This window comes from Manis javanica, chromosome 8, assembly GCF_040802235.1.
Source record: "Manis javanica isolate MJ-LG chromosome 8, MJ_LKY, whole genome shotgun sequence".
In the NCBI taxonomy this organism is placed as follows: Eukaryota; Metazoa; Chordata; class Mammalia; order Pholidota; family Manidae; genus Manis; species Manis javanica.
Genome location: NC_133163.1, coordinates 40,601,155 through 40,628,062, shown reverse-complemented (window position 1 = coordinate 40,628,062; position 26,908 = coordinate 40,601,155). Strand labels below are relative to the sequence as shown.

Genomic DNA, 26,908 nt, shown 5'->3' with positions numbered 1-26,908 from the left:
GGGGGCGGGGCTTCGGCGTTCTCGTCCCGGTTACCAGGAGGTGGAACTGCAGAGACGGCTGCGGCCCGGATGTCCGGGCGCTTCCGCCGGGTCTTCTGATCCCGGAGCTTCTCCAGGGCAATCTGCAAGTGGCCAATGGGTGAGTGGTCGCAGAGGTTCCGGGAAGCGTATTGCCTGTGCTGCGGGCCCTGGGCTCGGCCTGGCGGGCAGCTCCCGGGAGCGGCTAGTACTCTCCCCTTGCCGCCATCCGCTCTGGGGTCGGGTCCCGGAGTCCTGCAGCTGCGGTCCTGCCTCGGCTCCTCGCTGGCCGCAGATGGAAGACAGGTTGCAGACGGGAGGTCAGCAGTGTGCTGGGGTCAAGGGCAGGCCTTTGTTGTTATGTGCGATATGCCACTGCAACCCTTTAATATTGAAGAGGGTTGACTTCAGAATTTAAAGCCAGGGCGTCAGTATGTAGAAAAACAGTAAAGGAAGCAAAACCTAATAGCTGCATAGCTATTTCAGCATCCAGTCTTATTTAGGGCCCTTGACAAAGGGGCAAGATCGTTGGAAAAAAAAAAAAAAGGCTTAAAATTTTGAGTCACCGTTCACTAAAGGAAATGAAAGGGTAAACTGAATGGACACAGGGACCCGGCAGTTTGTTTTGGTCAAGGATGAGCTGGTGCTTTCAGTTTATCATACTAGTTTTCATGCCTTGTATTTTGAGGACTTTAAGTCATTTACCATCAGATGTATTAAACATCTAGATGCAAAACTCATGGAAGGTTACAATTTTTTGACATCTATCCTAAAAAATCTGAAACACTCTTTATCTGTCAGTAGTTAGGACATTTGTGATTGCAATTGGTTTAAAAAAGTGTCAAATAAGGTAAAAAAGTCCGTGGCTTTTTTAAAAGGTAATACATTTGATAAAAGTGAAGATATTAAACTTGAGGTCTTTTAGTCAGTGCTATTTCTTTTTTTTCTTAGCAGCACAAGGAGAAAAATGTCTACCTGAATTTGAAAGGGGAAAGAGCGTTGTGGACCAGGCTGTCTCTAGATTGTGAATTCATAAAGAATTTGGGAAATGATTATTCAAGAATGGTCATAAAATGCATAACTTTCCAAATTAATTCAAATTTGACTCTGGTTGTTTTAGTGTTCCACACTAGGCTGCAGGTTCCTTGAGGGCAGGGCCTCTGTCCTGTTGCTTTGTGGCTCTTCAGTGGTCCCAATACTAAATGCCTGTTTATTGAGTGAACGAATCATGAATGAAAGGAATCCGATGTCACTGATGGAAAAAAAAACTCCTTCAGTAACTTCTTCCTGTGGATGAGGTTAATGGCAATATGTAGGCCCTGAATTTTTTTGTAAAGAATTGATGCTTTTTATTTTCCCTAAGCCTTGAGATCAGGGAGGTTGATTCGAAGGAAGTCATTTCCAAATGTTGACCAGAACCCTAATGAAATTTTCACCTGTCCTCAGCAAAAATGATAACAGGACAATGTAAACCTTTTATAAAGGTGAATTTACTTCAAAAGCTTGCCCTTTATTCTGAAATTATGCCTTTCTGGTGTTAAAATATGTTCTATTAGGAATGAAGGTTATAATGGATTTTGTGTCTGTGTGCATGTGTGTCCCTCTAATGTCCTGACGGGGCAAAATAAGAGGTGGAGATCCTCTATAGTCCTTTAACTATAAAACAACGGCAATTCAAAAGTCTTTCTCATCAAGGGGAGTGGCTGGCTGGAGCCTTGGAGAGAAAATAATTTAGGCTTTGAATTCTGGGGCTAGATCCCACTCTGCCGGTAAAGAGGCTTAATCATTGGGAATGGTATTAACAACAAGGTTCTAGTGTAACTTTATGCAGTATCACAGTGTAAAAGGATAAATTTCAGTTTAAAAATAAATGCATCAAGACTTTTGTCTAATACATAACCATTTTTAACTGAAACCATGTTGAGATATTTTTGTCAAGTGCTTCAGCTATTACTGCATTATTTCTTATAATCACAAAAGATACTACTATACTCACATTTGTTTTTAAAAAGCTGTCGATATTCAACCAGCATGCCTTGGACTTTATTGTGGGAAGACTCTACTATTTAAAAATGACTCAGCTGAAATCTATGGAGAATGTGGGGTAAGTCTTAACATTTATATGTTATTTCATTTGTAAAATCTTTTTATTTTTGAAATATTTTCACATATAGAATGATTTTTCTTCAATACACTAATTTATAAAAGAGCATGGAGACATTAATAAAATCCTTATTTGTATTGTCTTACTGATTGTAATGCATCTTTCTTGGTAGTAACATTTATTAAGTATTTTTAAAAACATTTTATGACTTATGGCAATTTCTAATTACCTTTTATTAATGATAGAGTACAGTGACCTGGGCAGAAAGTTAATATTAAGACTCTGTAACTTTTCTCTCCAGTTATTTTTACACAGTGTTTATCATTTAATGTTAGTCAACTATTTTAGTAGCCTCATAAAAGGAATCCTTTAAGAGCAATATACAGATATAGCAAATACAATGTAGCTTAAAAAATTTTTACTTATGCTTTCTCTTGTTTCTCTTGTATTTCTGAGAGATGCACATCTAGATAGATGTTTAAACTGAAGTGAGATGTCTTATAAAATGACTTTTGGGGCAAGAGATGCACATCTAGATAGATGTTTAAACTGAAGTAAGATGTCTTATAAAATGACTTTTGGGGCATATTAATGTTCTAAAATAATATCTACATAAAATATTGTTTTATATATTATAGGTGTGTCCTAGAGGACAGAGAACAAATGCACAGAAATACTGTCAACCTTGCACAGAGTCTCCAGAACTTTATGATTGGCTCTATCTTGGATTCATGGCTATGCTTCCTCTTGTTTTACATTGGTTCTTCATTGAGTGGTACTCAGGGAAAAAGAGGTTAGCACTTTCTATGAATGTATGATGGAATGGACTGATGAAATAATTGTCAGAAGACCTTATCAAGTAACTATACTTACGTTCTTTTAAAAGTGTTAAACCTGCTTTTGCTTTATATTCTGATTACTTTTGACTGTGGCAAGAAAACTGAATGGTAAAGCATGGCTTAATAATTATTAAGCAAAGTATCCTTTGTTTTACTCTAAATGAATGTATTTCTTTTTTTTAATTTCTCAATTATTGGTTTTCTACAAAGAACTGGTTATGATTACAAACAGTTTCTTGTTCTGGAGTAAATACTTCATGAGTTAATACTAGTAATCTAGTATAATGTAGTTAATATAACTACAACCTAATTACTAAAGCATTAAATCAACAAATATTTATTGAGCACTGTGTTTTATGTTTAGAAGACCGGGGGAATGTAGAAAAATAATTGATGTCATTTATAGTCATAGTCTTGTAGAGAAGATAGATGAATACAACTAATTATATAAATCAGTCTTAAAAATAACAAAAAGTATGAAAACATTATAAACAAAATGTCCTGGAATGAAAGAAATAAATTGTGCCCACTATAATCTGAAAGACTTCAGAAAAAGAACATTTTAGACAGGAAACAGCATGAACAGTGGCATGAATGGGTGGAATGTGTGATCTCTTGTGGGTGGGAATGGAAGTAGTCTGGAGTGGTCAAAGTGTAGATTGCATCTGAAAGAAAGGGCAAAAGAGTGGGAAAAGTAGGTTGAGGCCAGATGTAAAGGTTCCAGACAGGATGTGAATTCTGTTCTACTGGGAATGAGGAGCCTAATTCTACTTTAGCACATTTCAGCCCTGCTGGCTTTTATTTTTGATTTTATTAATTAACTAACTAACTTCTCAGCATCTTTCCCACGTTAGGCCCTTTCCCTTTCCCAGACTCTTCTCTCTGCCTCAGATATTCTCTTTTCCCTGTGACTGCATATTTTTACCTAGCTGCCTTTTTTTCCTTCAGATTTCAGTTTAAATTACACCTACTGGTAGAGGTCTTCCCTGACCTGCTTTGAAGTATTTTTCTTTTTTAAAAGCACTCTTCTTTTTGTTTTGCATTTAGCACTCACCACAGTTTACAGTTATGTTCCTCATTTAACGCTCCCCTGCATCCCCCGACTGACCCTAAGCTGCACTAGGGCAGTGACCATCCCCGTGGGATCCCAGAGACCAGCACAGCAGCTGTCACATGATACATGCTCACTCAGTATTTTCTGGGTGAGTTATTTATTGGTGAAGGTTTTCATTTAGAGAAGTAGCATCACTGCATGTGTATTTTAGGAAGGTATTTTCTGTGGAAGGTGGATTGGAGGTAAGGCATATTTGAAGGCTGTTGTCCAACAAATAGTGATGGTCAGAGTCTTGTGGGAGTGGAAATGGAAAGGATGGTCCGATGGAAATAGAATTAGCAGTTTTCTGGATCCTGCCTAGTAAATCCTGGGTGGTCATTGACACTGGAAAAACACTCATTCTTTTTCAGATGAAGCTATAAAAAGACTTCTTTGGAGCAGCACCCATCCTGCTTTTAATTTCTGGTACAGAGTGTTGAGAGATAAGGGCATGGAAAGCTAAAACAGAATAATCGCACAGCTGACTGGTTGGAACTTCTCAACTCGAAGTTGGGAAGAGGTGGGGGTGTAGAGATGTAAATCACCAAATGCTTTTGAAAAAAGACATCAGGTATTTTGAGGAAGAATCTTGGAGCAGCAGATAATGTTTGGTTTACAAGTAGAGCAGAAGTGTGATAGGTGCTCAGGCAGGAAAGGAGGTGGGTTTAGAAAGGAGGAGTTTGCATATGCTAGATATGCTTTGCCTAGGAATTGGCACAAGGAATACAAGAGCTGTCTCTTGCATTTCTCTGAAACATTGAACTTATAATCAAGGAAACAGGCCTAGCTGTCTGAGGCTAGCCCAGTGTTTCTCAACCTTTTTTTTCATTGTCACTTCCTTAAAAAGCTTTTTTTCTTTCCTAATTCCATCTATTGCCATGAATCTTATACGGATTTACTATTTATCTCTTCGTATAGTGTATGTATATATAAGAAGTGTAGTAGTAGTTTTTCCCCAAGAACCAGTTCTTGTCCCCTTGGGAGTGATAATGTATGGGCTCGACACTAATCAGAACTTTGCTTTCTGGTGCCCTTGCTTTCACTAGAGTTTAATATTAAATTTGTTCTCCTTTGAGGCCAGGGCAAAGATAGGCAGAAATTGCATATTTTTATGTAGTGTAGTCAGAGGCTCTGCTTCTTATGTGAATTGTTTTTATGTAATTTATAACTTCTAGAATGTATTCATTCCTCAATCTTTATTGATATTTTCAATGTGCCAGGTACTGTATCAGGTTGAGGGATACAGAGATGACTGAAATGTGGATGCTCGCAGTCCAATGATTGAGATAAACTACCACAATGCTTGTGAGGTTCTGTAATACAGGGATGTACAGAGTTTTAAGGCTGTCACAAAAAAGAAAGAAGTTAGGTTTCCCTTCTCAAAACAGGGAAGTAGTAGTGCAGAAAAAAAACTGACATTAAGCTGGACTTTGAAAAGTGAGTATGTTTTGATAGAGGAATTGAAGAAAGTCTATCAGACAGCAGCAAAAATATGTGCAAAAGTAGAGGCAAAAGAGAGCACAGTATAAACGCAAGGTGAGAGCTGAAGATCCTGTGAGAAATAGTGACTAAATAATACCAGCATATGAAGAGATTTGGGGCTGGGGGAGCCTTAAGAAATATTTGTAAGACCTGGGGAAAAGCCCAGAGTTGATCTCGGGAGAGACACAGTTTGCCAGGTAGATGCAATGTGTTTTGAGGTGGAGTGTGAAGCATGCCCAAATACACGGGAGGCAGGAGGAAACAAAGGGATTCAGCATGGCCAGGAGGTGTAGAAGGTAATACTGGTGCGGAGTGTTTTCCTGAAGGCAGATGGGACTCACTGACGCAGTTTATTTTAATAAGGGGAGTTTTAGAGTCAGATTTCATCTTGTGAAGATCACGTGGCTGACTGCAGATAAATTGAAAGGGAGCATGATGAAGAGACCAGTAAGATTACTTAGATAATGGCAAGAAATGATGAGATTGGAATTTTGCCTCTAAAAAATACAAATTCTTTAAGGAAGTGAAAGATTGGCTTATATACTATGAATGTGGAAATGTTTGTTTATGTATTCAGTGTTTCAATCTGTGTAAAATGGTGCAGGAGTTCTGCTTCCAACAATATGGGCTAATTAGGAGCTCCAAATGACCCTCCTGCATGAAATAACTAGTCTGGAAAAGACATACTATTTAAGACATTGCTGGACTTGCTGAAGGAAGGGGAGATTTCCAGGGACTCCTCTCTTCAGAAAACAAACAAACCCATCCTGAGCTGGGGCCAAAGGGACAAACAGACAATAGGGATGGGAGGCTTGCCTGAGGTTAATTGCTGATAGCAGCTGTGCTCTTTGGACAATGAATCTTGGGCAGCCAGTGCTAAGCCTAGGCTCTCAAGGGGCTGAAGCCCAAGGTAGTGGGCATAGCTGCTGGCAAAAGTCAGCAAATACTCTGTGCTGGAAAGCTTCTCCATTCTCAGTTTAGGTTCATAAGACTCTTGCTCACTAAGATCTATTAATGACCTCATAATCTGTGATTACCAAATAAAATAAGCCCTATGACTGAGAGATAATAGACAAGCAATATATTGATGCTCCCAAAGGACTACAGATAATAGACTTTCAGCTACAGAATATATCACTAGTATCTTTATAACACTTAAAATAATAAAGGATGGGGTCACAAGTATCTCTACTCAACTGGAAAATGTTAGGCATCAATCAACAGATTTGGTAAAGAAAAAAAAGGAACTTCTAGAAATAAAATTTTAAATTGGTAGGTCGATTAGCAAGTTAATCATTTGAAGATAGAATTAGTGAATTAGAAAATACATGTATAAAGAAGTAACAGAATGCCCCATGGAGAGAAAAGGAAATGGAAAATGTGAAATATGTTGAGACATATTAATATGAAGCTATAATATGTATCTGTAATACCTACTGGTAATCCACCTAGGTTCAGTTAAATGTTCAGAGGTACGAGACTACTGTAGGTCATACCAAGCAGCAATCTACTAAGAAGGAACACAGCTTGCCAGCAGAGCAGCAAAAAACATGCCTTGTCAGCAAGAGCTTTTGAAGCAGCTGAGCTCAGCTGCAAGGAGATAAAATCCACATTGAGTGGGTGTGGGAGTCATCCAGGCTTAACGTCTTATGACCCAAAGGAGCCAAGCTTTCTGTAACATCTCTGTAAGTATACCTTCCAGAGTCCTGCAAGGGACGTACCTATTCAAGAGTCACTGAACTCAAGAAAGCCAAACCATGGTATCCCCATCAGGTATTTATCATTCATTTATAGTTCTCCCCAGTCCAGACACAGTTTACCAATCAAGGGATCATTTGTATCATAAGCAATGTAACCTAGCAATAAAGTTGACATTTTGCCTTTATCAGGCTTCCAGAGAAACGGAGCTAACTGAAAGTCAGTTCTCATGTGCAGGTTTAAGTTTTTGTAACTCTGTTCAGAGTATCTAATCAGAGTCTCTGAGAAAATGAGGAGGAGCCAATATTTAAAGACATACAGGCTTCAGGTTTTACAGAAATAATGTAAAAGAGATTCACAGAATTGCTTCTGGAAATCAAAACATAGCCCAAGCAGAATAAATTTTAAAAAATCCATACCTACACACATAATTAAAGATAAAAGAGAGGCTACATGGTACTCTGATCAGCAGCCCTGTTGTGCTCACAGCGATACCCAGCACCTACTTCAGTCATGTGAGTTAGTTACTTTAAACACAGCAGCCCAGTTGAAGCTCCTAAATTGACATCATATGGAACAGAAAGGACTGCTCAGTTAAACCCAGTCAAACCACAAAATAGTGAGACATAATCAGTGGTGGTGGTTTCATGCCACTAATTTGTTATGCAGTGATAGATAATTAAAACATTGTTCAAACAGAAAACTCAAAAGCATCAATAGAATAGATAACTAGTAATAATAAGAGAATTTACTAAAGAGACTGGCTCTAAGATAAATATACAAATCATTTACCTTCCTGTATTCCATTTATAGTATCATGGTACTATGAGGTGACTAAGGCTAAGGTAGTTAAGCTACATTGGATTATATTGTGAAGCTTGACAAGCTAATTCTAAAATTTATATGGAAGTGCAGAGGCCTAAGAATAGCCAAGACCTCTGAAGTAGATGAATGTATGTAATATCAGAATTACTGTTATATTCTGTTGTTCCAGGGGAAACAGACCCCAAGAACAAAACCAAGAACCTTAAAACAGACCAGTTGTCTGTAAAACTTTATATGGCAATAGTGTGGCAATTTAGTTGGGGGAAAAGATTAACTAACTGTTCAATAAAATGCTGCTGCTGGGACAACTGGATATCCAAATGGGAAAATCTGAAGTTACATCCTACCTTATATTATACATAGAAATCCAGGTGAGTTAAAGGTTATGAATTTGAAAAGCAGAATTTTAAACTTTGAGGAAAAAATGTGGGCTAATATTTTTATTAGAGTGAGAATTTCATAAAACACTAAAACTGCTAACCAGAAATCTAAAAATTGGTAGAGCGAACTACACTAAAATATAGAACATCTATGTATAAAAAGGCATCACGAAGTGAAAAATTCAACCCATAAACTGAGAGGAAGACATTTGTGACATATTTAACAAGCAGAATGGATAAACAGTGGGAGAGGCACACCATGGAATACCATGCAACAGGGAGAATGACCGAGTCTCAGCTGTAAGCAACACCATGAATGAATCTCAGAAATGTAATTTTGAATGGGGAAAAAAAAAATCTTAAGAAGACTTACATCACTTTATAGTGTTCAAAATAAGTAAAATTGAATAGAGTAGTTTTGAACCATCAATACAGTTGGAACAAAAACTGTTTAGAAAAAGTAAAGATAATTTAGTATAATGGTTACTTCTAGGGCACAGACAGGAGAGAGAAATGGGGAGAAACAGAGGTAGATATAACTTGTTAATATTCCAGTAATTGGGTTAGATAATGGGCTTCTGGTATTTATTATATGATTATAATATCTGATATATATTGCATATAATCTTTTATGTACTTTTTATATTTAATATAATTTAAAATGATGCATAGATAACTAAAATTTTTAATAACAGTTTGACAAGATACTGAAGATAAAAGTATATCTAATTTCTGCTCTTCTGCATATTTAGACACTGTTGGCACAGTGGTAATCTGGGATGAGTATCCCTTTTTAGTAAAGAAGGTTCAACTCTTCTCAGGTAGTTTTCATGTATGTTTGGCTTTTCTCACCAATTTAGATTTTTAGTTTCAGGATTTATCAGTTAAAATTTCTTTTTAGAATCCATGTCTTGAAACATACAAATTTTATTTAAAGCCACTGAAATACTGAAAATGTCCTGACAAGTGTACTTCTTTGTTTTGCCAGTTCCAGTGCCCTGTTCCAGCACATCACTGCATTGTTTGAGTGCAGTGTGGCAGCTGTTATCACCTTACTTGTGAGTGACCCGGTTGGCGTTCTTTATATCCGTTCATGTCGAGTATTGATGCTTTCTGATTGGTACACAATGCTTTACAACCCAAGTCCAGATTACATTACCACAGTGCATTGTACGCATGAAGCTGTCTACCCACTGTAAGTATTTATACAGACTTAAGATCACTTTTTAAAAAATGGTAATTATAGATTTCATTCATTTCAGCATTTCATTTGAGCACTGCAAAATGGCTTCAGGCAGGGGAACCTACACAGAAATGATGTTCTTAAGGGATACATAGTCTGATAGGAGGAAATAGAAATACATCTTAGTATAGTAGAAGGGAAAAAGGATTTTTGTGTTGGTGTTGAAGTGTGTATAAGCACTTCTGAAATAAGCCTGATGCTATTTACAGAGCTTGCAAGTGAATCAGATGTCATATTTAAATAAGCTGTATATAACCATCTTACTTCAAATGAGACTCATTTACTGTTGGTCACATTTATAGTATTTTTTTAATAATGTCTGTAAAGCCTAGAGTAGCAGAGTTAAAAAAAAAAATACAGGATTAGAACAGAGATGGCAAACAAGTTGCTCCCAGTCCTCATTCTGCATCTATACAGCCACTTGTAATTTATTACAGCACGTTTTCCTGCTGAGTTGGGTAAAGTCTCAGAATCCAGTCAGCACTCTCCATCAGAATCAACACACAACATTGTTGATTAGGACATTTTCCATCTGTTCACTATCTTTGAATTGTTTTTTTTTTCCAGCAGCTTTACCAGTGAATTACTGTGGGATGGCATATCAGCCTTGTTTTATTAGTTACATGAAACAATGGTTTTTGAAAATTATGAGGAGAATGTATAGCATTAATGTTGGGTTTATATATATTATTTATTTTATGGAACTATTTAAAACATATATGGCCAGACTGGGACTAAACATTCCAGAAAGCTGTAGGACTACCAAAAGTTACAGTAATTTTTTTCTTTTGTGAGTCAACAAAAAGTAATGGCACAAAATTACCAGAAACCTTTGGAACACTATTACATTGACTAATGGAGGTCATTTTCTCCATTGGCATATGTAGCCTAGTTCTTTACAAATTGAAAAATATCAGGATATGTGTATTGATGATTATAGTCTGGAGGGGAAATTGATTAGATGAGACTTAAAAAAACATGCAAGCTTTTGTCAGTAGGAGCTTACTGCATAAATTAATGTTTATATTACTAAAACTTGATGAGTTACTGGAAATGAGCAGTGATTATTGTTGTAACAAAAATTAGTTTTAGCTCATCAGCTTTATGGTATCCCCTGTATGGGAGGCATGATTGAAGAGCGGTGATGGTGCAAGATGAAGTCTTCTGGTGGAGGGCATAGGTAGGAAACAGGCCATTTGCTTCCAGAGACTAGTTTCCTGGTTCATTAGGAGAAGTAACATGAGATGATTTCCTTCTGATTAAAATAATAATCCTTTCGAAGCTCTTAAGGAACTACAAGTTGGAGGAATAGATTCTACTTTGTTTTGATAGCCTAACAAGACAAAAAATCTTATCATCCAATAGGTCAGACATGTAATAATGCACTACAGGACAGGGCTGGACCCAAAACAAGAATGCACTATCATTGTGCGAGTGGTCAGTGATCTGACAACTGCTGGGCTTCTGGTAACTCTTTCCTGTGTGGGAGAGCAGTCAAGTAGTAAGGTAGAATGAATGAGCTGAAAATCCTCATGAAAAGGTTAGGACTTTGTGCAGAGAAATCTCATTATTCAAAATAAAGAACAAGAAACTATGGTGATACAGAGAGATCTTTTTAATAACTTTTTTTCCAGATTATAAGAATTACATTATAGGAAATTTGAAAAACATAAAGTACACAAAAATAAAATCTGTAATTCCATTCCTTGTGGTGACCACTACTAAAAATGTTCTTTATAGTTTCATTTCTGTTTGTACATATTTTTTAGAGGAGATTAAGGTTATAATGTGTACATGCTATTTTGTAACCTGCTTGTCACTTATTATATTAGACACAGTTACTTTTTCCTTACATTTCTTTCATAACTAGATTTTTAATGACTACACAGTATTCCAGCATGAATCTACTCAAATTTAACCAGTTTCTTATTGTATATTAATTTTGTTCCTGAGTTTTATTATTAAATAAAAATCCTTGTTTGTAAAGCTTTTTTATGTATCTTTGTTTGCCATTGATAGATTTCTGTATGTAAAATGCTAGATTATAGGGTTATACACATTTTTAGGAGCTTTGATACACATTTCCAAACTTCATAGTGGAAAGGAACCAGCATATATTTTCCAGGGGTGTATGAGAGTTTTTTGGCCAACCCTGCACCAATGTGAATATTCAGTGGGTAGATTTTTTAATACACTTTTTTTAACCCTTTCTAGGATCTTTGATTTTAAAATGATCAATTAAAAAAATATTTTAAGACATATTCTCGATGTTCTAATTCCTTATTTTACAGATACACCATCGTATTTATTTATTACGCGTTCTGCTTGGTGTTGATGATGCTGCTTCGCCCTCTTCTGGTGAAGAAGATCGCCTGTGGATTAGGGAAGTCTGATCGATTTAAAAGCATTTATGCTGCACTTTACTTCTTCCCAATTTTAACTGTACTTCAGGCAGTGGGTGGAGGCCTTTTATGTAAGTTCGATGGGTAAAGTCAATGAAATATATTTATTTATTGTGTGATAAACAGTATATATTCTCTGAGTATAATTTTGGAGCCTTTTCTTTAAAATACTTTGTTTTAAACCTTGAAGATAAATCATAGTATATATTTTTTGCTAAAATACATAGCTAGTCTTATTTTAAAAGTCATGGATTTTTTGGAATGGAATAGAAAATCTCAAGAATTCAGTGGCAGTTAATCAAAACTGATTTCTATTTAGAAGTACTTGTATTTGAACATTTATAACTTAAAGACAAAGATTTTAGAAACCTTAGTACTAATTAAAAAACAAATACCAGTTTTTGCATATAATATATGGAAATTACTCTCAATAATATATACTATTTACCATTAATTAGGTCTTAGATTTCTAAGTTCCTTTATGAAAACCTTTCAAATAAAGTAAGAGAATTCTCACTATAATCTTTAATATAAGTTTGTTAGAAACTTCTTCCTTTTTACCTTAGGTGACTACTACCAGGTCTTAAATTGTGTCATTAGCATCATTGTTAAGCTTTTTATAAATTAAATGGGATTTTTTTAAATGGCTGGTTGAGAACCTAATCACTGTCTATGAAGTAAAAGGTTCTGAATGTCAAGTCATTCATACTTGGTAAGCTGGAATCAGACCTGTATAGACAATTCAGTGTTCTGGTTTCTGCATCTGATTTAACATTTGGAATTGTTCTAGATGGATTCCATTGCAATGTAAATGATTTCTGATTTCATAAATTGAAGCTAATTGTTTTAAAATAATTAATCAAAAATAATTCAAAGTATTTTTTTCTCAATTTGTCTATTTAGTTTGTTATAAATTTAAAACATTTTAAGAGAAAGTAGTATTTTATAAGAAAAAGTTTTGCTTAAGATATTATTGTAGTGTATCTGAAGTAGAACTTTCTAAAACTTTGAAATTAAGAGCACTGAATGATCCAGTTTTTCCTTTGAGGTTTATTGATAAATTAACTTTTCTAAGGAATAATTAAAGCTGAATTACTCTTATAGCCCTTCTCAACTGAAGCTGTTGAGAAGGTCCAGAGGTCCCCATCTGAACCACAGACAGAACATTATTTGATTATTTTCTAAACTCTCTCAAATTTGGTATATAACAAGTATCATCCTAGTTGCATAGGACAGAAGTTAATTCTTTACATTCAGTGGTTGCCTTAAGGCAGGAATCTTCAAAGCTGGGCCCAAAATAGTTTTACATTTTTTAATGGTTAGAAAAAAAATCAAAAGAAGAGAAGTATTTCTTGACATGTGAAAATGATATAAAATTTGAGTTTTATTGTCCATAAAGGGTTTTTTGGACACAGCCACGCTCATTCACTTATGTATTGTCCGGCTGTTTTCCCACCACAACTCTGGAGTTGGGTGATTGAGAGACTGTATGGCCTGCAAAGCCAAAAATAAAGGCCCTTTACAGAAAATGTTTGCTGACCACTGTCTTAGGGCAGTAGGGCTTAAGTCTGTCACAGGACTGGTTGAGAAAGTTTATGATCCTGGGGAAAGCTATGCTGTTTGAATTTTTTTGATGGTTTATTCAGAAAATTTGCTTAAATTTCAACATAATACCAATGTTTGTTTTTCAGATTATGCCTTCCCATATATTATATTAGTATTATCTTTAGTTACTCTGGCTGTGTACATGTCAGCTTCTGAAATAGAGGTAGGAAATCTTTTTTCTTTAAAGACTTTTTTAAATAGATTTGACAATTGAATAGGTGAATAGTACATATGATATAGTACAACTGATTGTTTTAGTAATTCTTGGCTACTTGATATCATTCCATAGTTTTTAGCTCATTAGTTAATTTCATGAAAGGCTGTATACTGGGCTATGTTTGCTTAGGAAATTAGTGAAGTAGTTTGGCTCAACTCTCCAGCACATTGGAGGAAAAAAAATCATTTCACATGATTTACTTATAAAGAAAATATTTAAGTATTGAAATGTTGAAACTTATTAACACTATTTTGAGGAAAACTTAAAAATGCTTTATTGTATATAGCACTAATTTTACACTTTATTTTACAATGACAACACTAGCAGTCATCAATAATTGTACATTGCATTCCCTTCTATATTTTGTCCCCAGTTTTATTTTCTTGATTATGGATATATACTTTTGCCCTCTGCTATCTATAATATTTTGGTGATTTTGGGAATAACATGCACATTAGTTTTCACACTGTTCCTGTTTTGAGAGATCCCTTTTGTGCCTCTAACTTTTTAGTATTTCAGTGGAAAGCCACTGTTAGAAAGAACTCTATTTTGACATTAAACTCCGAAGGAATGGCAGTGTACAGTGTCTCGTGCTCTTCCAGCCTGTGCTTGCTAATCTGGTGCCTACGCACTGTCTTCACTTGCACCCTACAGTTGATTTGATAGGTGCTTTCTCAGTCTTAACATAAAAAAGCTCAACCCAGAAGAAGTAAGTTGTTAACTATTTTGGAGTGATTCTTGTTCATGCTCCTTTTTCTACTAACATTGGTGAGAAAGTGAGAGGAGTGATTTTTAGGTAGAATAATAGAGGAACTAGACAGAGTTCTTTAATGATGATTATTCAAATGTTTCCATTTGTTTACTATCCCCATTTTTTCCTTTATAATCTTTCATCACTATTGCAGTATGCTTAATTAAAGAAGATAAGTAAATTAGTTTTGGCAGTTTTATCAGCTCTAGGGAAAGATTTGAGGAGGAAAATGATGGGATATTTGAGTAAGATAAAGTTTTTGAATTTTCATTTACTATCCATAACCATGCTGGATAGTTAAATTAGTTTGAAATGTTATTTGTTACTGTGCCCTTTAGAATCTCTCCTATACAAAATGTTCATGTACTTCAATTAGTATCCCATACATGAATCAGGACTAGGGACCTGCGTCAGGACAAGAAAGTCAGGCTCTAGGAGACTTGGTGAGCCATTTAATGAGAGAGAGTTGGTAACTAATTGCAAATTACATTTTAGTGTGTTTATTAGCACAGTTAGATATTAATTTTATAATAATTTGGTCCTTGTAATTTCTGCATATTATAGAGCTGTACTAAAGATTAAAAAGAAATCAAGAGTATCCACATGTCATTAATTACCCAGGCAGCAGCCTTGAGGAATACTACGGATTAAGGAAGCTGGGTGTCCATATCTCCTGTTTCCCACCTAAACTCAGCTACTGGGGACCAGGCAGGAAGAAGGCAGATAATGTGGAGTCCCCCTTCTAGTTCATATCTCTCAGACGAAATGACAGTGTTTCCAGGGTGGAGTGGTGGCATAAGACTAGAACTTGGAGACGGGGGCTCCATCCTGGTGCTGCCCTTGAGTGCTTATATGGCTGTAGAAAGCCTCAGTTTCCTCATCTGTAAAGTGTAGCAGCTATTATGAGTGATTCCTTAGGTCCTTTTTAGCTCAAACATTCTATGATTCTGAAGTTATGATTTTGTGTGGAAATAAATAATACATTTTAAATTAAAATGTCATAAATTATCTAGCTAGTTAAATCTAATCTGTATTCCTCTTTTCTTTCTTTTATAAAATTTACAGAACTGCTACGATCTTCTGGCCAGAAAGAAAAGACTTATTGTTCTTTTCAGCCACTGGTTACTTCATGCCTATGGAATAATCTCCATTTCCAGAGTAGATAAACTTGAGCAAGATTTACCCCTTTTGGCTTTGGTACCCACACCAGCCCTTTTTTACTTGTTCACTGCAAAATTTACTGAACCTTCACGGATACTTTCAGAAGGAGCCAATGGACACTGAATGTGAGATGCTAAAAACCTAAGACGTGTTCTTAAAAAGTAAAGGAAAAAAAAATGTGTTAATAGTGTTCTGTCATACTTGGAAATAAGATTGTCAGTATATCTCTATGTTTTTAGTTGTTTCTTTTTTCTTTTTTGACTTAGCGGACTTTATGGTTAGAGTTGGCAAATACAAAATACCATTATACTCTGCTACATAGTATAATACACTACATGCTTCGAGCACACTATTATGCTACAAGCATATTCGGAAGCCCTTACCTTTGACAGCAGTTTAATTATTCTTTAGAACAAAATCATGTTTCTGTGTACCTAGCAATATGCTGTTCCCATTTTTATTACGAAAGACTTTACCAGGCATAATCTGAAATCCTTGCATTGGCGTAATTGTGCATTCCTGTTATGTTTCAATTTGTTTTTAGATTATAATGAATTACAAAGACAAACATGAGTGTGGGGTCTTATAGCAAATGTGGAAATAAAGTATGTTGGTTTGCTTATCTATTTATTTTAACCAATACAGTATTTTGATCTATTATTAAAAATAGGCATAATTTAGGTAACAGGTTTTCTGTTTGTAGGTAGTTTGTTTGGTCAAAGCCATCTTTGGATTATTATTCCTGTAAAGAAAAACAAAAATAAAGTGCTTCACTACAAGAAATCTCAAATGTTTTGACATTTAATTGTATTCTACCACACTCATTATGGAAATAATGCAAAATATTGCATAGTAAGATTAGTGTCTTTTTTCCAAACTGAATAAATATGCATACTCTCATATATTCCCATCCTTTCATACTGCATTTTTGAAGGATAGATACACAAGCCATATATTATTGATCCTGAAATGCTTTTTTGTTTCACATCATGACATCTCCCAAGTTAGGTTCCATCTTAAAATTGATGCCTTCTTCTATTTAACAAGATACAGAATGAGCACATGAACAGTTTTCTGTGGTTAGTTATTGGTAGGTCTGCTGCAATGTTTATGCTCTGAAGGCTTCAAGAGACTTATGGCTGGAGCCATGGAAGCAAATGAGATTTTTAGCACTTAACCTAACAATTTATGTTTACCCATTTGTATTGTTTAGAAGGTTATTTACAGATTGTGCTATTTCATTGTTATACAAGTTTATTAAATCTCAAACTTAAAAGATTTCCCTTCAGTGTTGAAAAATATGAAAGTGCACCCACTTGTTTTCTTTTATGCCTTTTGAATTCACAGCAGTTGCATTCCTTATTTTGTTAGTTTTTCCTTATTAATATGTTTTCTCACAGGACATTGAACCACTGGGAAATGGACTCTTGATATGAAAGCGTTTCTTCTTTTCTGTAGGAATAAAAATAAAATGTAAAAATTCTATGTGTATCTCACAGGTTTGGGTGGTTATTAATGTCCATGAAAATTCTGAATTCCCCATTGCGATCACAGTGTAAGTTGATCATGGCGATTATTATTGAACCATTCCAGAATTAAGTGACCAAAATAATTCTATCAAATCATTTTCCATAACAATGACAAAAGGATAACTTTAATAGTTATATGAATTATTCTTTTAAAAGAATAATTGATCTTTCTTTTTAAAATATCGGTTGGCTTAAAAAAGTCTTCTGTAGATTATATATCATGATATTGGGTTAATATAGAAACTCTAACCTAAGTTTTAGTGTGTGGTATAATATATAATACCTGGACTCTTGGAATATTAAAACAATACAATACATCTTAAAAAATAATATGCGGAGGCAGAGCCAAGATGGCGGCATGAGTAGAGCAGTGGAAATCTCCTCCCAAAAACACATAGAGCTATGAAAATATAACAAACAAAACTCTTCCTAAAATAGAGACCAGAGGACACAGGACAACATCCAGACCACATCCACACATGCAAGAACCCAGCACCTTGCGAAGGGGGTAAGACATGAGCCCCGGCCTGGCGGGACCCGAGCGCCCCTCCCCCCGGCTCCCGACACATGGAAAGAAACCGGAGCGGTTTTTTTTTTTTTTTTTTTTTTGGCGAGTGCTTTTTGGAAGCCTTAAAGGGACAGGGACCCCGTCGCTAGGGAGGCAGGGCGGCGGGACCGGTGAGCAGTGCCTGGGACCGGCGCCTGAGGACAAAGATCACGCATTTTTCCCTACGGGACCGGTGGGCGGGTGCCTGAGACCGGCGCCTGAGGACGGAGGAAATCGTGCGTTTTCCCCCCTTTTTTTTTTCTCTTTTTGGCGAGTGTTTTTTGGAAGCCTTAAAGGGACAGGGACCCCAGTTCTAGGGAGGCAGGGCGGCGGGACAGGTGAGCGGGTGCCTGGGACTGGCGCCTGAGGACAAAGACTATCCCGTGTTTTTCCCTGCGGGACCGGAGGGCGGGTGCCTGAGACCGGCGCCTGAGAACGGAGGAAATCGCGCATTTTTCCCTTTTTTTTCTCTTTTTGGTGAGTGCTTTTGGAAGCCTTAAAGTGACAGGGACCCTGGTGCTAGGGAGGCAGAGCAGCAGGACCAGTGAGCAGGTGCCTGGGACCAGCACCTGAGGACAAAGAATATTGTGCGTTTTTCCCTGTGGGACCGGTGGGCAGGTACCTGAGACCGGTGCCAAAGGATGGAGGAAATCGCACGTTTTTCCCCCTTTTTTTTTTTTTCTCTTTTTGGTGAGTGCTTTTTGGAAGCCTTAAAGGGACAGGGACCCTGGTGCTAGGGAGGCAGAGCAGCAGGACCGGTGAGCGGGTGCCTGGGACCGGCACCTGAAGACAAAGAATATCGCGTGTTTTTCCCTGCGGGACCGGTGGGCGGGTGCTTTTTGGCAGCCTTGAAGGGACAGGGACCCCGGTGCTAGGGAGGCAGGGCAGCAGGACCAGTGAGCAGGTGCCTGGGACCGGCGACTGAGGGAAAAAAAAAAATCGCGTGTTTTTTCCTTTTTTTTTTTTTATGTTCCCTCTCTCATTGTTGCTGTTGTTGTTTTGGTTTGGAGAGTGCTTTTTGGAAGTCTTAAAGGGGCAGGACAGGACACTTAGACCAGAGGCAGGGAATCTGGGGATCTCTGGGCACTCTAACCCCCTGGGCAACAGGGAGCACAGAGGCCCCTTACAGAGAAAAATAGCCTCCCATCCGCTCCCCCTCCAACGGGGCTCCACCACTTTGGAGGAGCAGCCCCAGCCAGGCCACGCCCACAGCAACAGCGGAGATAAACCCCATAGCAACTGGGCAGGAAGCAGAAGCCCTGTCTGCGCACAGCTGACAAGCATAAGCCACTAGAGGTCGCTATTCTCCCAGGAGAGGAAGGCCACAAACCGACAAGAAGGGAAGCTCTTCCAGCAGTCACTCGTACCAGCTCTGCAAACTATCTCTATCACCATGAAAAGGCAAAACTACAGGCAGACAAAGATCACAGAGACAACACCTGAGAAGGAGACAGACCTAACCAGTCCTCCTGAAAAAGAATTCAAAATAAAAATCATGAACATGCTGACAGAGATGCAGAGAAAAATGCAAGAGCAATGGGATGAGATGCAGAGAAAAATGCAAGAGCAATGGGATGAAGTCCGGAGGGAGATCACAGATGTCAGGAAGGAGATCACAGAAGTGAAACAATCCCTGGAAGGATTTATAAGCAGAATGGATAAGATGCAAGAGGCCATTGAAGGAATAGAAGCCAGAGAACAGGAATGTATAGAAACTGACATAGAGAGAGATAAAACGATCTCCAGGAATGAAACAACACTAAGAGAACTATGTGACCAAACCAAAAGGAATAATATTCGTATTATAGGGGTACCAGAAGAAAAAGACAGAGGAAAAGGGATAGAAAGTCTCTTTGAAGAAATAATTGCTGAAAACTTCCCCAAACTGGGGGAGGAAATAATCGAACAGACCATGGAATTACACAGAAACCCCAAGAGAAAGGATCCAAGGAGAACAACACCAAGACACACAGTAATTAAAATGTCAAGGATCAAGGACAAGGAAAGAGTTTTAAAGGCAGCTAGAGAGAAAAAGGTCACCTATAAAGGAAAACCCATCAGGCTAACATCAGACTTCTTGACAGAAACCCTACAGGCCAGAAGAGAATGGCATGATATACTTAATGCAATGAAACAGAAGGGCCTTGAACCAAGGATACTGTATCCAGCATGACTATCATTTAAATATGATGGCGGGATTAAACAATTCCCAGACAAGCAAAAACTGAGGGAATTTGCTTCCCACAAACCACCTCTACAGGGCATCCTACAGGGACTGCTCTAGATGGGAGCACTCCTAGAAAGAGCACAGAACAAAACACACAACATATGAAGAATGGAGGAGGAGGAATAAGAATGGAGAGAAGAAAAGAATCTCCAGACAGTGTATATAATAGCTCAATAAGCGAGCTAAGTTAGGCAGTAAGATACTAAAGAAGCTAACCTTGAACCCTTGGTAACCACAAACCTAAAGCCTGCAATGGCAATAAGTACATATCTCTCAATAGTCACCCTAAATGTAAATGGACTTAATGCACCAATCAAAAGATACAGAGTAATAGAATGGATAAAAAAGCAAGACCCATCTATATGCTGCTTACAAGAAACTCACCTTAAACCCAAAGACAAGCATAGACTAAAAGCCAAGGGATGGAAAAACATATTTCAGGCAAACAACAGTGAGAAGAAAGCAGGGGTTGCAGTACTAATATCAGACAAAATAGACTTCAAAACAAAGAAAGTACCAAGAGATAAAGAAGGATACTACATAATGATAAAGGGCTCAGTCCAACAAGAGGATATAACCATTCTAAATATATATGCACCCAATACAGGAGCACCAGCATATGTGAAGCAAATACTAACAGAACTAAAGAGGGAAATAGACTGCAATGCCTTCATTTTAGGAGACTTTAACACACCACTCACCCCAAAGGATAGATCCACCGGGCAGAAAATAAGTAAGGACACACAGGCACTGAACAACACACTAGAACAGATGGACTTAATAGACATCTATAGAACTCTATATCCAAAAGCAACAGGATATACATTCTTCTCAAGTGCACATGGAACATTCTCCAGAATAAACCACATACTAGCTCACAAAAAGAGCCTCAGTAAACTCCAAAATATTGAAATTCTACCAAACAATTTTTCAGACCACAAAAGTATAAAACTAGAAATAAATTCTACAAAGAAAACAAAAAGGCTCACAAACACATGGAGGCTTAACAACATGCTACTAAATAATCAATGGATCAATGAACAAATCAAAATAGAGATCAAGGAATATATAGAAACAAATGACAACAACAACACTAAGCCCCAACTTCTGTGGGACGCAGCGAAAGCAGTCTTAAGAGGAAAGTATATAGCAACTTAGGCACACTTGAAGAAGGAAGAACAATCCCAAATGAAGAGTCTAACATCACAATTATCAAAACTGGAAAAAGAAGAACAAATGAGGCCTAAAGTCAGCAGAAGGAGGGACATAATAAAGAAGGAGAAGAAACAAACAAAATTGAGAAGAGTAAAACAGTAGCAAAAATCAAAGAAACCAAGAGCTGGTTCTTTGAGAGAATAAACAAAATAGATAAGCCTCTAGCCAGACTTATTAAGAGAAAAAGAGAATCAACACACATCAACAGAATCAGAAATGAGAATGGAAAAATCACGACAGACTCCACAGAAATACAAAGAATTATTAAAGACTACTATGAAAACCTATATGCCAACAAGCTGGAAAACCTAGAAGAAATCGACAACTTCCTAGAAAAATACAACCTCCCAAGACTGACCAAGGAAGAAACACAGAAGTTAAACAAACCAATTACGAGGAAAGAAATTGAAACGGTAATCAAAAAATTACCCAAGGACAAAACCCCGGGGCCGGACGGATTTACCTCGGAATTTTATCAGACACACAGAGAAGACATAATACATATTCTCCTTAAAGTGTTCCAAAAAATAGAAGAAGAGGGAATACTCCCAAACTCATTCTCTGAAGCCAACATCACCCTAATACCAAAACCAGGCAAAGACCCCACCAAAAAAGAAAATTACAGACCAATATCCCTGATGAATGTAGATGCAAAAATACTCAATAAAATATTAGCAAACAGAATTCAACAGTATATCAAAAGGATCATACACCATGACCAAGTGGGATTCATCCCAGGGATGCAAGGATGGTACAACATTCGAAAATCCATCAACATCATCCACCACATCAACAAAAAGAAAGACAAAAACCACATGATCATCTCCATAGATGCTGAAAAAGCATTTGACAAAATTCAACATCCATTCATGATAAAAACTCTCAGCAAAATGGGAATAGAGGGCAAGTACCTCAACATAATAAAGGCCATATATGATAAACCCACAGCCAGCATTATACTGAACAGCGAGAAGCTGGAAGCATTTCCTCTGAGATCGGGAACCAGACAGGGATGCCCACTCTCCCCACTGTTATTTAACATAGTACTGGAGGTCCTAGCCACGGCAATCAGACAAAACAAAGAAATACAAGGAATTCAGATTGGTAAAGAAGAAGTTAAACTGTCACTATTTGCAGATGATATGATACTGTACATAAAAGACCCTAAAGACTCCACTCCAAAACTACTAGAACTGATATCGGAATACAGCAAAGTTGCAGGATACAAAATTAACACACAGAAATCTGTAGCTTTCCTATACACTAACAATGAATCAATAGAAAGAGAAATCAGGAAAACAATTCCATTCACCATTGCATCAAAAAGAATAAAATATCTAGGAATAAACCTAACCAAAGAAGTGAAAGACTTATACTCTGAAAACTACAAGTCACTCTTAAGTGAAATTAAAGGGGACACTAATAAATGGAAACTCATCCCATGCTCATGGCTAGGAAGAATTAATATCGTCAAAATGGCCATCCTGCCCAAAGCAATATACAGATTTGATGCAATCCCTCTCAAATTACCAGCAACATTCTTCAATGAATTGGAACAAATAATTCAAAAATTCATATGGAAACACCAAAGACCCCGAATAGCCAAAGCAATCCTGAAAAAGAAGAATAAAGTAGGGGGGATCTCACTCCCCAACTTCAAGCTCTACTACAAAGCCATAGTAATCACAATTTGGTACTGGCACAAGAACAGAGCCACAGACCAGTGGAACAGATTAGAGACTCCAGACATTAACCCAAACAAATATGGTCAATTAATATTTGATAAAGGAGCCAAGGACATACAATGGCAAAATGACAGTGTCTTCAACAGATTGTGTTGGCAAAACTGGACAGCTACATGTAGGAGAATGAAACTGGACCATTGTCTAACCCCATATACAAAGGTAAACTCAAAATGGATCAAAGACCTGAATGTAAGTCATGAAACCATTAAACTCTTGGAAAAAAACATAGGCAAAAACCTCTTAGACATGAACATGAGTGACCTCTTCTTGAACATATCTCCCTGGGCAAGGAAAACAACAGCAAAAATGAGCAAGTGCGACTACATTAAGCTGAAAAGCTTCTGTACAGCGAAAGACACCATCAATAGAACAAAAAGGAACCCTACAGTATGGGAGAATATATTTGAAAATGACAAATCCGATAAAGGCTTGACGTCCAGAATATATAAAGAGCTCACACGCCTCAACAAACAAAAAACAAATAACCCAATTAAAAAATGGGCAGAGGAACTGAACAGACAGTTCTCTAAAAAAGAAATACAGATGGCCAAGAGACACATGAAAAGATGCTCCACATCACTAATTATCAGAGAAATGCAAATTAAAACTACAATGAGGTATCACCTCACACCAGTAAGGATAGCTGCCATCCAAAAGACAAACAACAACAAATGTTGGCGAGGCTGTGGAGAAAGGGGAACCCTCCTACACTGCTGGTGGGAATGTAAATTAGTTCAACCATTGTGGAAAGCAGTTTGGAGGTTCATCAAAATGCTCAAAACAGACCTACCATTTGACCCAGGAATTCCACTCCTAGGAATTTTCCCTAAGAACGCAGCAATCAAGTTTGAGAAAGACAGATGCACCCCTATGTTTATCGATGCACTATTTACAATAGCCAAAAATTGGAAGCAACCTAAATGTCCATCGGTAGATGAATGGATAAAGAAGATGTGGTACATATACACAGTGGAATACTACTCAGCCATAAGAAGTGGAAAAATCCAACCATTTGCAGCAACATGGATGGAGCTGGAGAGTATTATGCTCAGTGAAATAAGCCAAGCGGAGAAAGAGAAATACCAAATGATTTCACTCATCTGAGGAGTATAGTAACAAAGGAAAAACTGAAGGAACAAAACAGCAGTGGAATTACAGAACCCAAAAATGGACTAACAGGTACCAAAGGGAAAGGAACTGGGGAGGATGGGTGGTCAGGGAGGGATAAGGGGGGGGGAAGAAGATGGGGGCTATTAAGATTAGCATGCATGGGGGGAGGGAGAAAGGGGAGGGTGGGCTGCACAACACAGAGAGGACAAGTAGGGATTCTACAACATTTTGCTAAGCTGATGGACAGTAACCATAATGTGGTTGTTAGGGGGGACCTGATATAGGGGAGAGCATAGTAAACATAGTACTCTTCATGTAAGTGTAGATTAAAGATTAAAAAAAAAAAAGAAAGAAAGTAAGAAAAGGGGGATTACTCCTTGATAGGATAAAACTATTGGTAAATCAAAGATCAACGCATGCTTTAAATATCCTTAATGTTGATCACTTAAAGGGTGTCAGATGATCAGCTATGGAGGTACTCTTTTCTGATAATATTCCTTTCTCTTAATAAAAAAAAAAAAAAAAGCAGTTACTGTGTGTTGACCTCCAATGAGTTCTGCACAATGGTATAGAGGGCATGTCAAATTGTGGGCAAAGGGTCTGTTTGTTTCTATGCAGAAGATCAAGGCATAGCTTGGATACCCAGAAAATGAACTAAGATACGATATGAGGAGGAGCTTCCGGCATCAGCACTCTCTGGAGGACTTGTGCCAGGGGATGATCATCAAAAAGCCTCCACAGGGTTCCGGGCGATGTTGCGGTTGTGGCTGCGTCCACCCCACCGTTTCCTGGACTTGCCATAGGAATGAGGAGGGAGATGTCTAGGCTGGCATGTGCATACAGTGAGACAACGAATTTGACCGGATCTGTACTGTTGGAACTCAACCAGGAGTTGGGAGGGGTGCAGGTTGTAGCACTCCAAAATCTTATGACTATAGACTATCTACGGTTAAAAGGACATATGGGAGGTGAACAGATCCCAGAAATGGGCTGCTTTAATTTGTCTGATTTTTCTCAGACTGTTCAAGTCCAGTTGGACAATATCCATCATATCATAGACAAATTTTCACAAATGCCTAGGGTGCCTAACTGGTTTTCTTGGCTTCACTGGAGATGGATGGTAATTATAGATTTGCTTTGTTTATGTCACCATATTCCTATTATGTTAATATGTGTGTACAAATTAGTTAGTAGTTTAAAACCTATACATACTTAAGGTACTCTACAAGAAGATATGTCAAAGAAATAATCAATCCTCCCATGTTTTCTTCCTTATGCTACCTCTATAGCTTTTCTTCTTCCTTCCTAATTACAACCCTTAAATAGAATTCGTGCCTCATATCGAAGTTACCGAGTATCATAATTCCTCCAGGTGGTAAAGATACCTCGAGACAAGTGCTGGGCATAGAAGCCACAGGGCATAAATCTGCAAAGAAGTAAAAAGCTAACCTTTTCAAACAATATGGCTTCTCTCTCACTTACCAACTTTACATTTCCCTGTATGGCCCCGGAAGATGACTGGTTAGCCAGAGACGGGTAAGATTCCTCAAGGGAGGAACAACCTAAGACAGGCACAGTCGCAGGGGGGCCATCAGGTGAGAAATTGGGGATCAACAGAGGTGAGGCTCAGAACTTCATCCCCCCTGCTTTGAGAGAAATCTTCTGCATCTGTGGATGGTTTATTGCCTTTGTCTAGCTTGGATTAACACACAGTCTACAGGCACACACCTGATCATCTACAATTGCTCTCCTACAACCCTAAACTATGTTTTCTACCTTTATCTTGCATCTACCTACCACTTCAGCATTTTATTAAAAATAAAAATAATAATAATAATAAAGGGAGAAATGTGGGATCAACATATAAATCAAGTATAAAAATCAAATGAATATTCGTAAAAAAAAAAGTATTTCTGATTTTGACTTTGGATCATTCTGTATAATAATAATAAAGCCAGGTTGCATCTGTACAGCAAAAAAAAAAAATATTGTCAAGGAAAGGTCTAGGATTTTTGTGATCTCTCTCTCCAAGGATTATAGAAACATGTATATACGATATATATTTAATTATTTTTTCCTTCCCTACATATCCCTGAAAAAAGATACATGTATATATATATCAGGGTGAATTATCCAAATTATCACTGAAAACAGGTAGAATTTAGAGACAATTCCACAATTAGAATTTTGAGGTTCTAATGGCAACTGGAAAAATGCATGTATGTACATATACTTAAAATGAGGAATACAGTTTGTCTGGAGTTCAAAGATTCCCCTTTCTCAGAAGCTAGAACCTTGCAGCCATGAGATCGTATAATTATCATCTCTTTCTTGAAATAAATGTAATAAATCTCACCCAAGTAAAAAAAAAAATATGTGTTCAGTTTCTGTTTGGTTTACATATACACTAAGAATTCATTAATAACGGATAATGTTAAGGCAAAAAGGAGCAATCTTAGTTTTCAGGATGAAATCTGACATTTCAGATTCTGACGATCCCGCCCCTACTCTTGCCAGTTCACACCCCAGCAGCTATCCACTAAGCCATGCTGCAGCAGTTCTCAGCCAGCCCACGGCTGCTGCCCCTTCAGGAAGCCCCTTCAGTCCTGTGTATTCCCAACGCCCCCAAAGACTTTAAGGTGCTTCTTTACCTTCACCCTACACTCCCCTGTAGCCACTCATCAGACGGAATCCATTGTATTCTAAACATCACTTTC

At 37.5% G+C, this 26,908-nt stretch overlaps 2 protein-coding genes across 5 annotated transcripts in view; one reads left to right on the top strand and one right to left on the bottom strand.

The window, feature by feature from the left end:
* Nucleotides 1–8: 8 nt before the first annotated feature.
* Nucleotides 9–16,601, top strand: JKAMP (JNK1/MAPK8 associated membrane protein). Of its 3 annotated transcripts, none has more exons than XM_073242315.1 (7): nt 9–139; nt 2,031–2,122; nt 2,761–2,915; nt 9,428–9,634; nt 11,974–12,155; nt 13,776–13,852; nt 15,723–16,601. In XM_073242315.1, the coding sequence occupies exons 1-7, from the start codon at nt 136–138 to the stop codon at nt 15,939–15,941; spliced, it is 936 nt and encodes a 311-aa protein (XP_073098416.1). In that variant the 5' UTR covers nt 9–135; the 3' UTR covers nt 15,942–16,601. The 3 variants fall into 3 exon arrangements, with proteins under 3 accessions (XP_073098416.1, XP_073098415.1, XP_073098417.1); XM_073242314.1 differs by lacking the exon at nt 9–139 and adding an exon at nt 146–338; XM_073242316.1 differs by lacking the exons at nt 9–139; nt 13,776–13,852 and adding an exon at nt 146–338 and having other exon boundaries at nt 15,723–15,862.
* Nucleotides 16,428–26,908, bottom strand: part of CCDC175 (coiled-coil domain containing 175) — a 102,362-nt gene continuing 91,881 nt past the window's right edge. For both annotated transcript variants that reach the window (XM_073242312.1, XM_073242313.1), the window contains 2 exons: nt 17,135–17,270; nt 16,428–16,560 (listed from right to left, as the gene is read on the bottom strand). In XM_073242312.1, coding sequence (XP_073098413.1) covers nt 17,200–17,270 — 71 coding nt within the window. In that variant the 3' untranslated portion in view covers nt 16,428–16,560; nt 17,135–17,199. The remainder of the gene's footprint in view (nt 16,561–17,134; nt 17,271–26,908) is intronic.

What these genes read in the sequence shown, in the direction of transcription:
- JKAMP (XM_073242314.1), top strand. Translation starts at nt 314, where the DNA reads ATGGAAGACAGGTTGCAGACGGGAG. An exon ending in TGGTACTCAGGGAAAAAGAG is followed by an intron (nt 2,916 to 9,427) that starts GTTAGCACTTTC and finishes TTGTTTTGCCAG; the next exon opens with TTCCAGTGCCCTGTTCCAGC. An exon ending in AGTGGGTGGAGGCCTTTTAT is followed by an intron (nt 12,156 to 13,775) that starts GTAAGTTCGATG and finishes TTTGTTTTTCAG; the next exon opens with ATTATGCCTTCCCATATATT.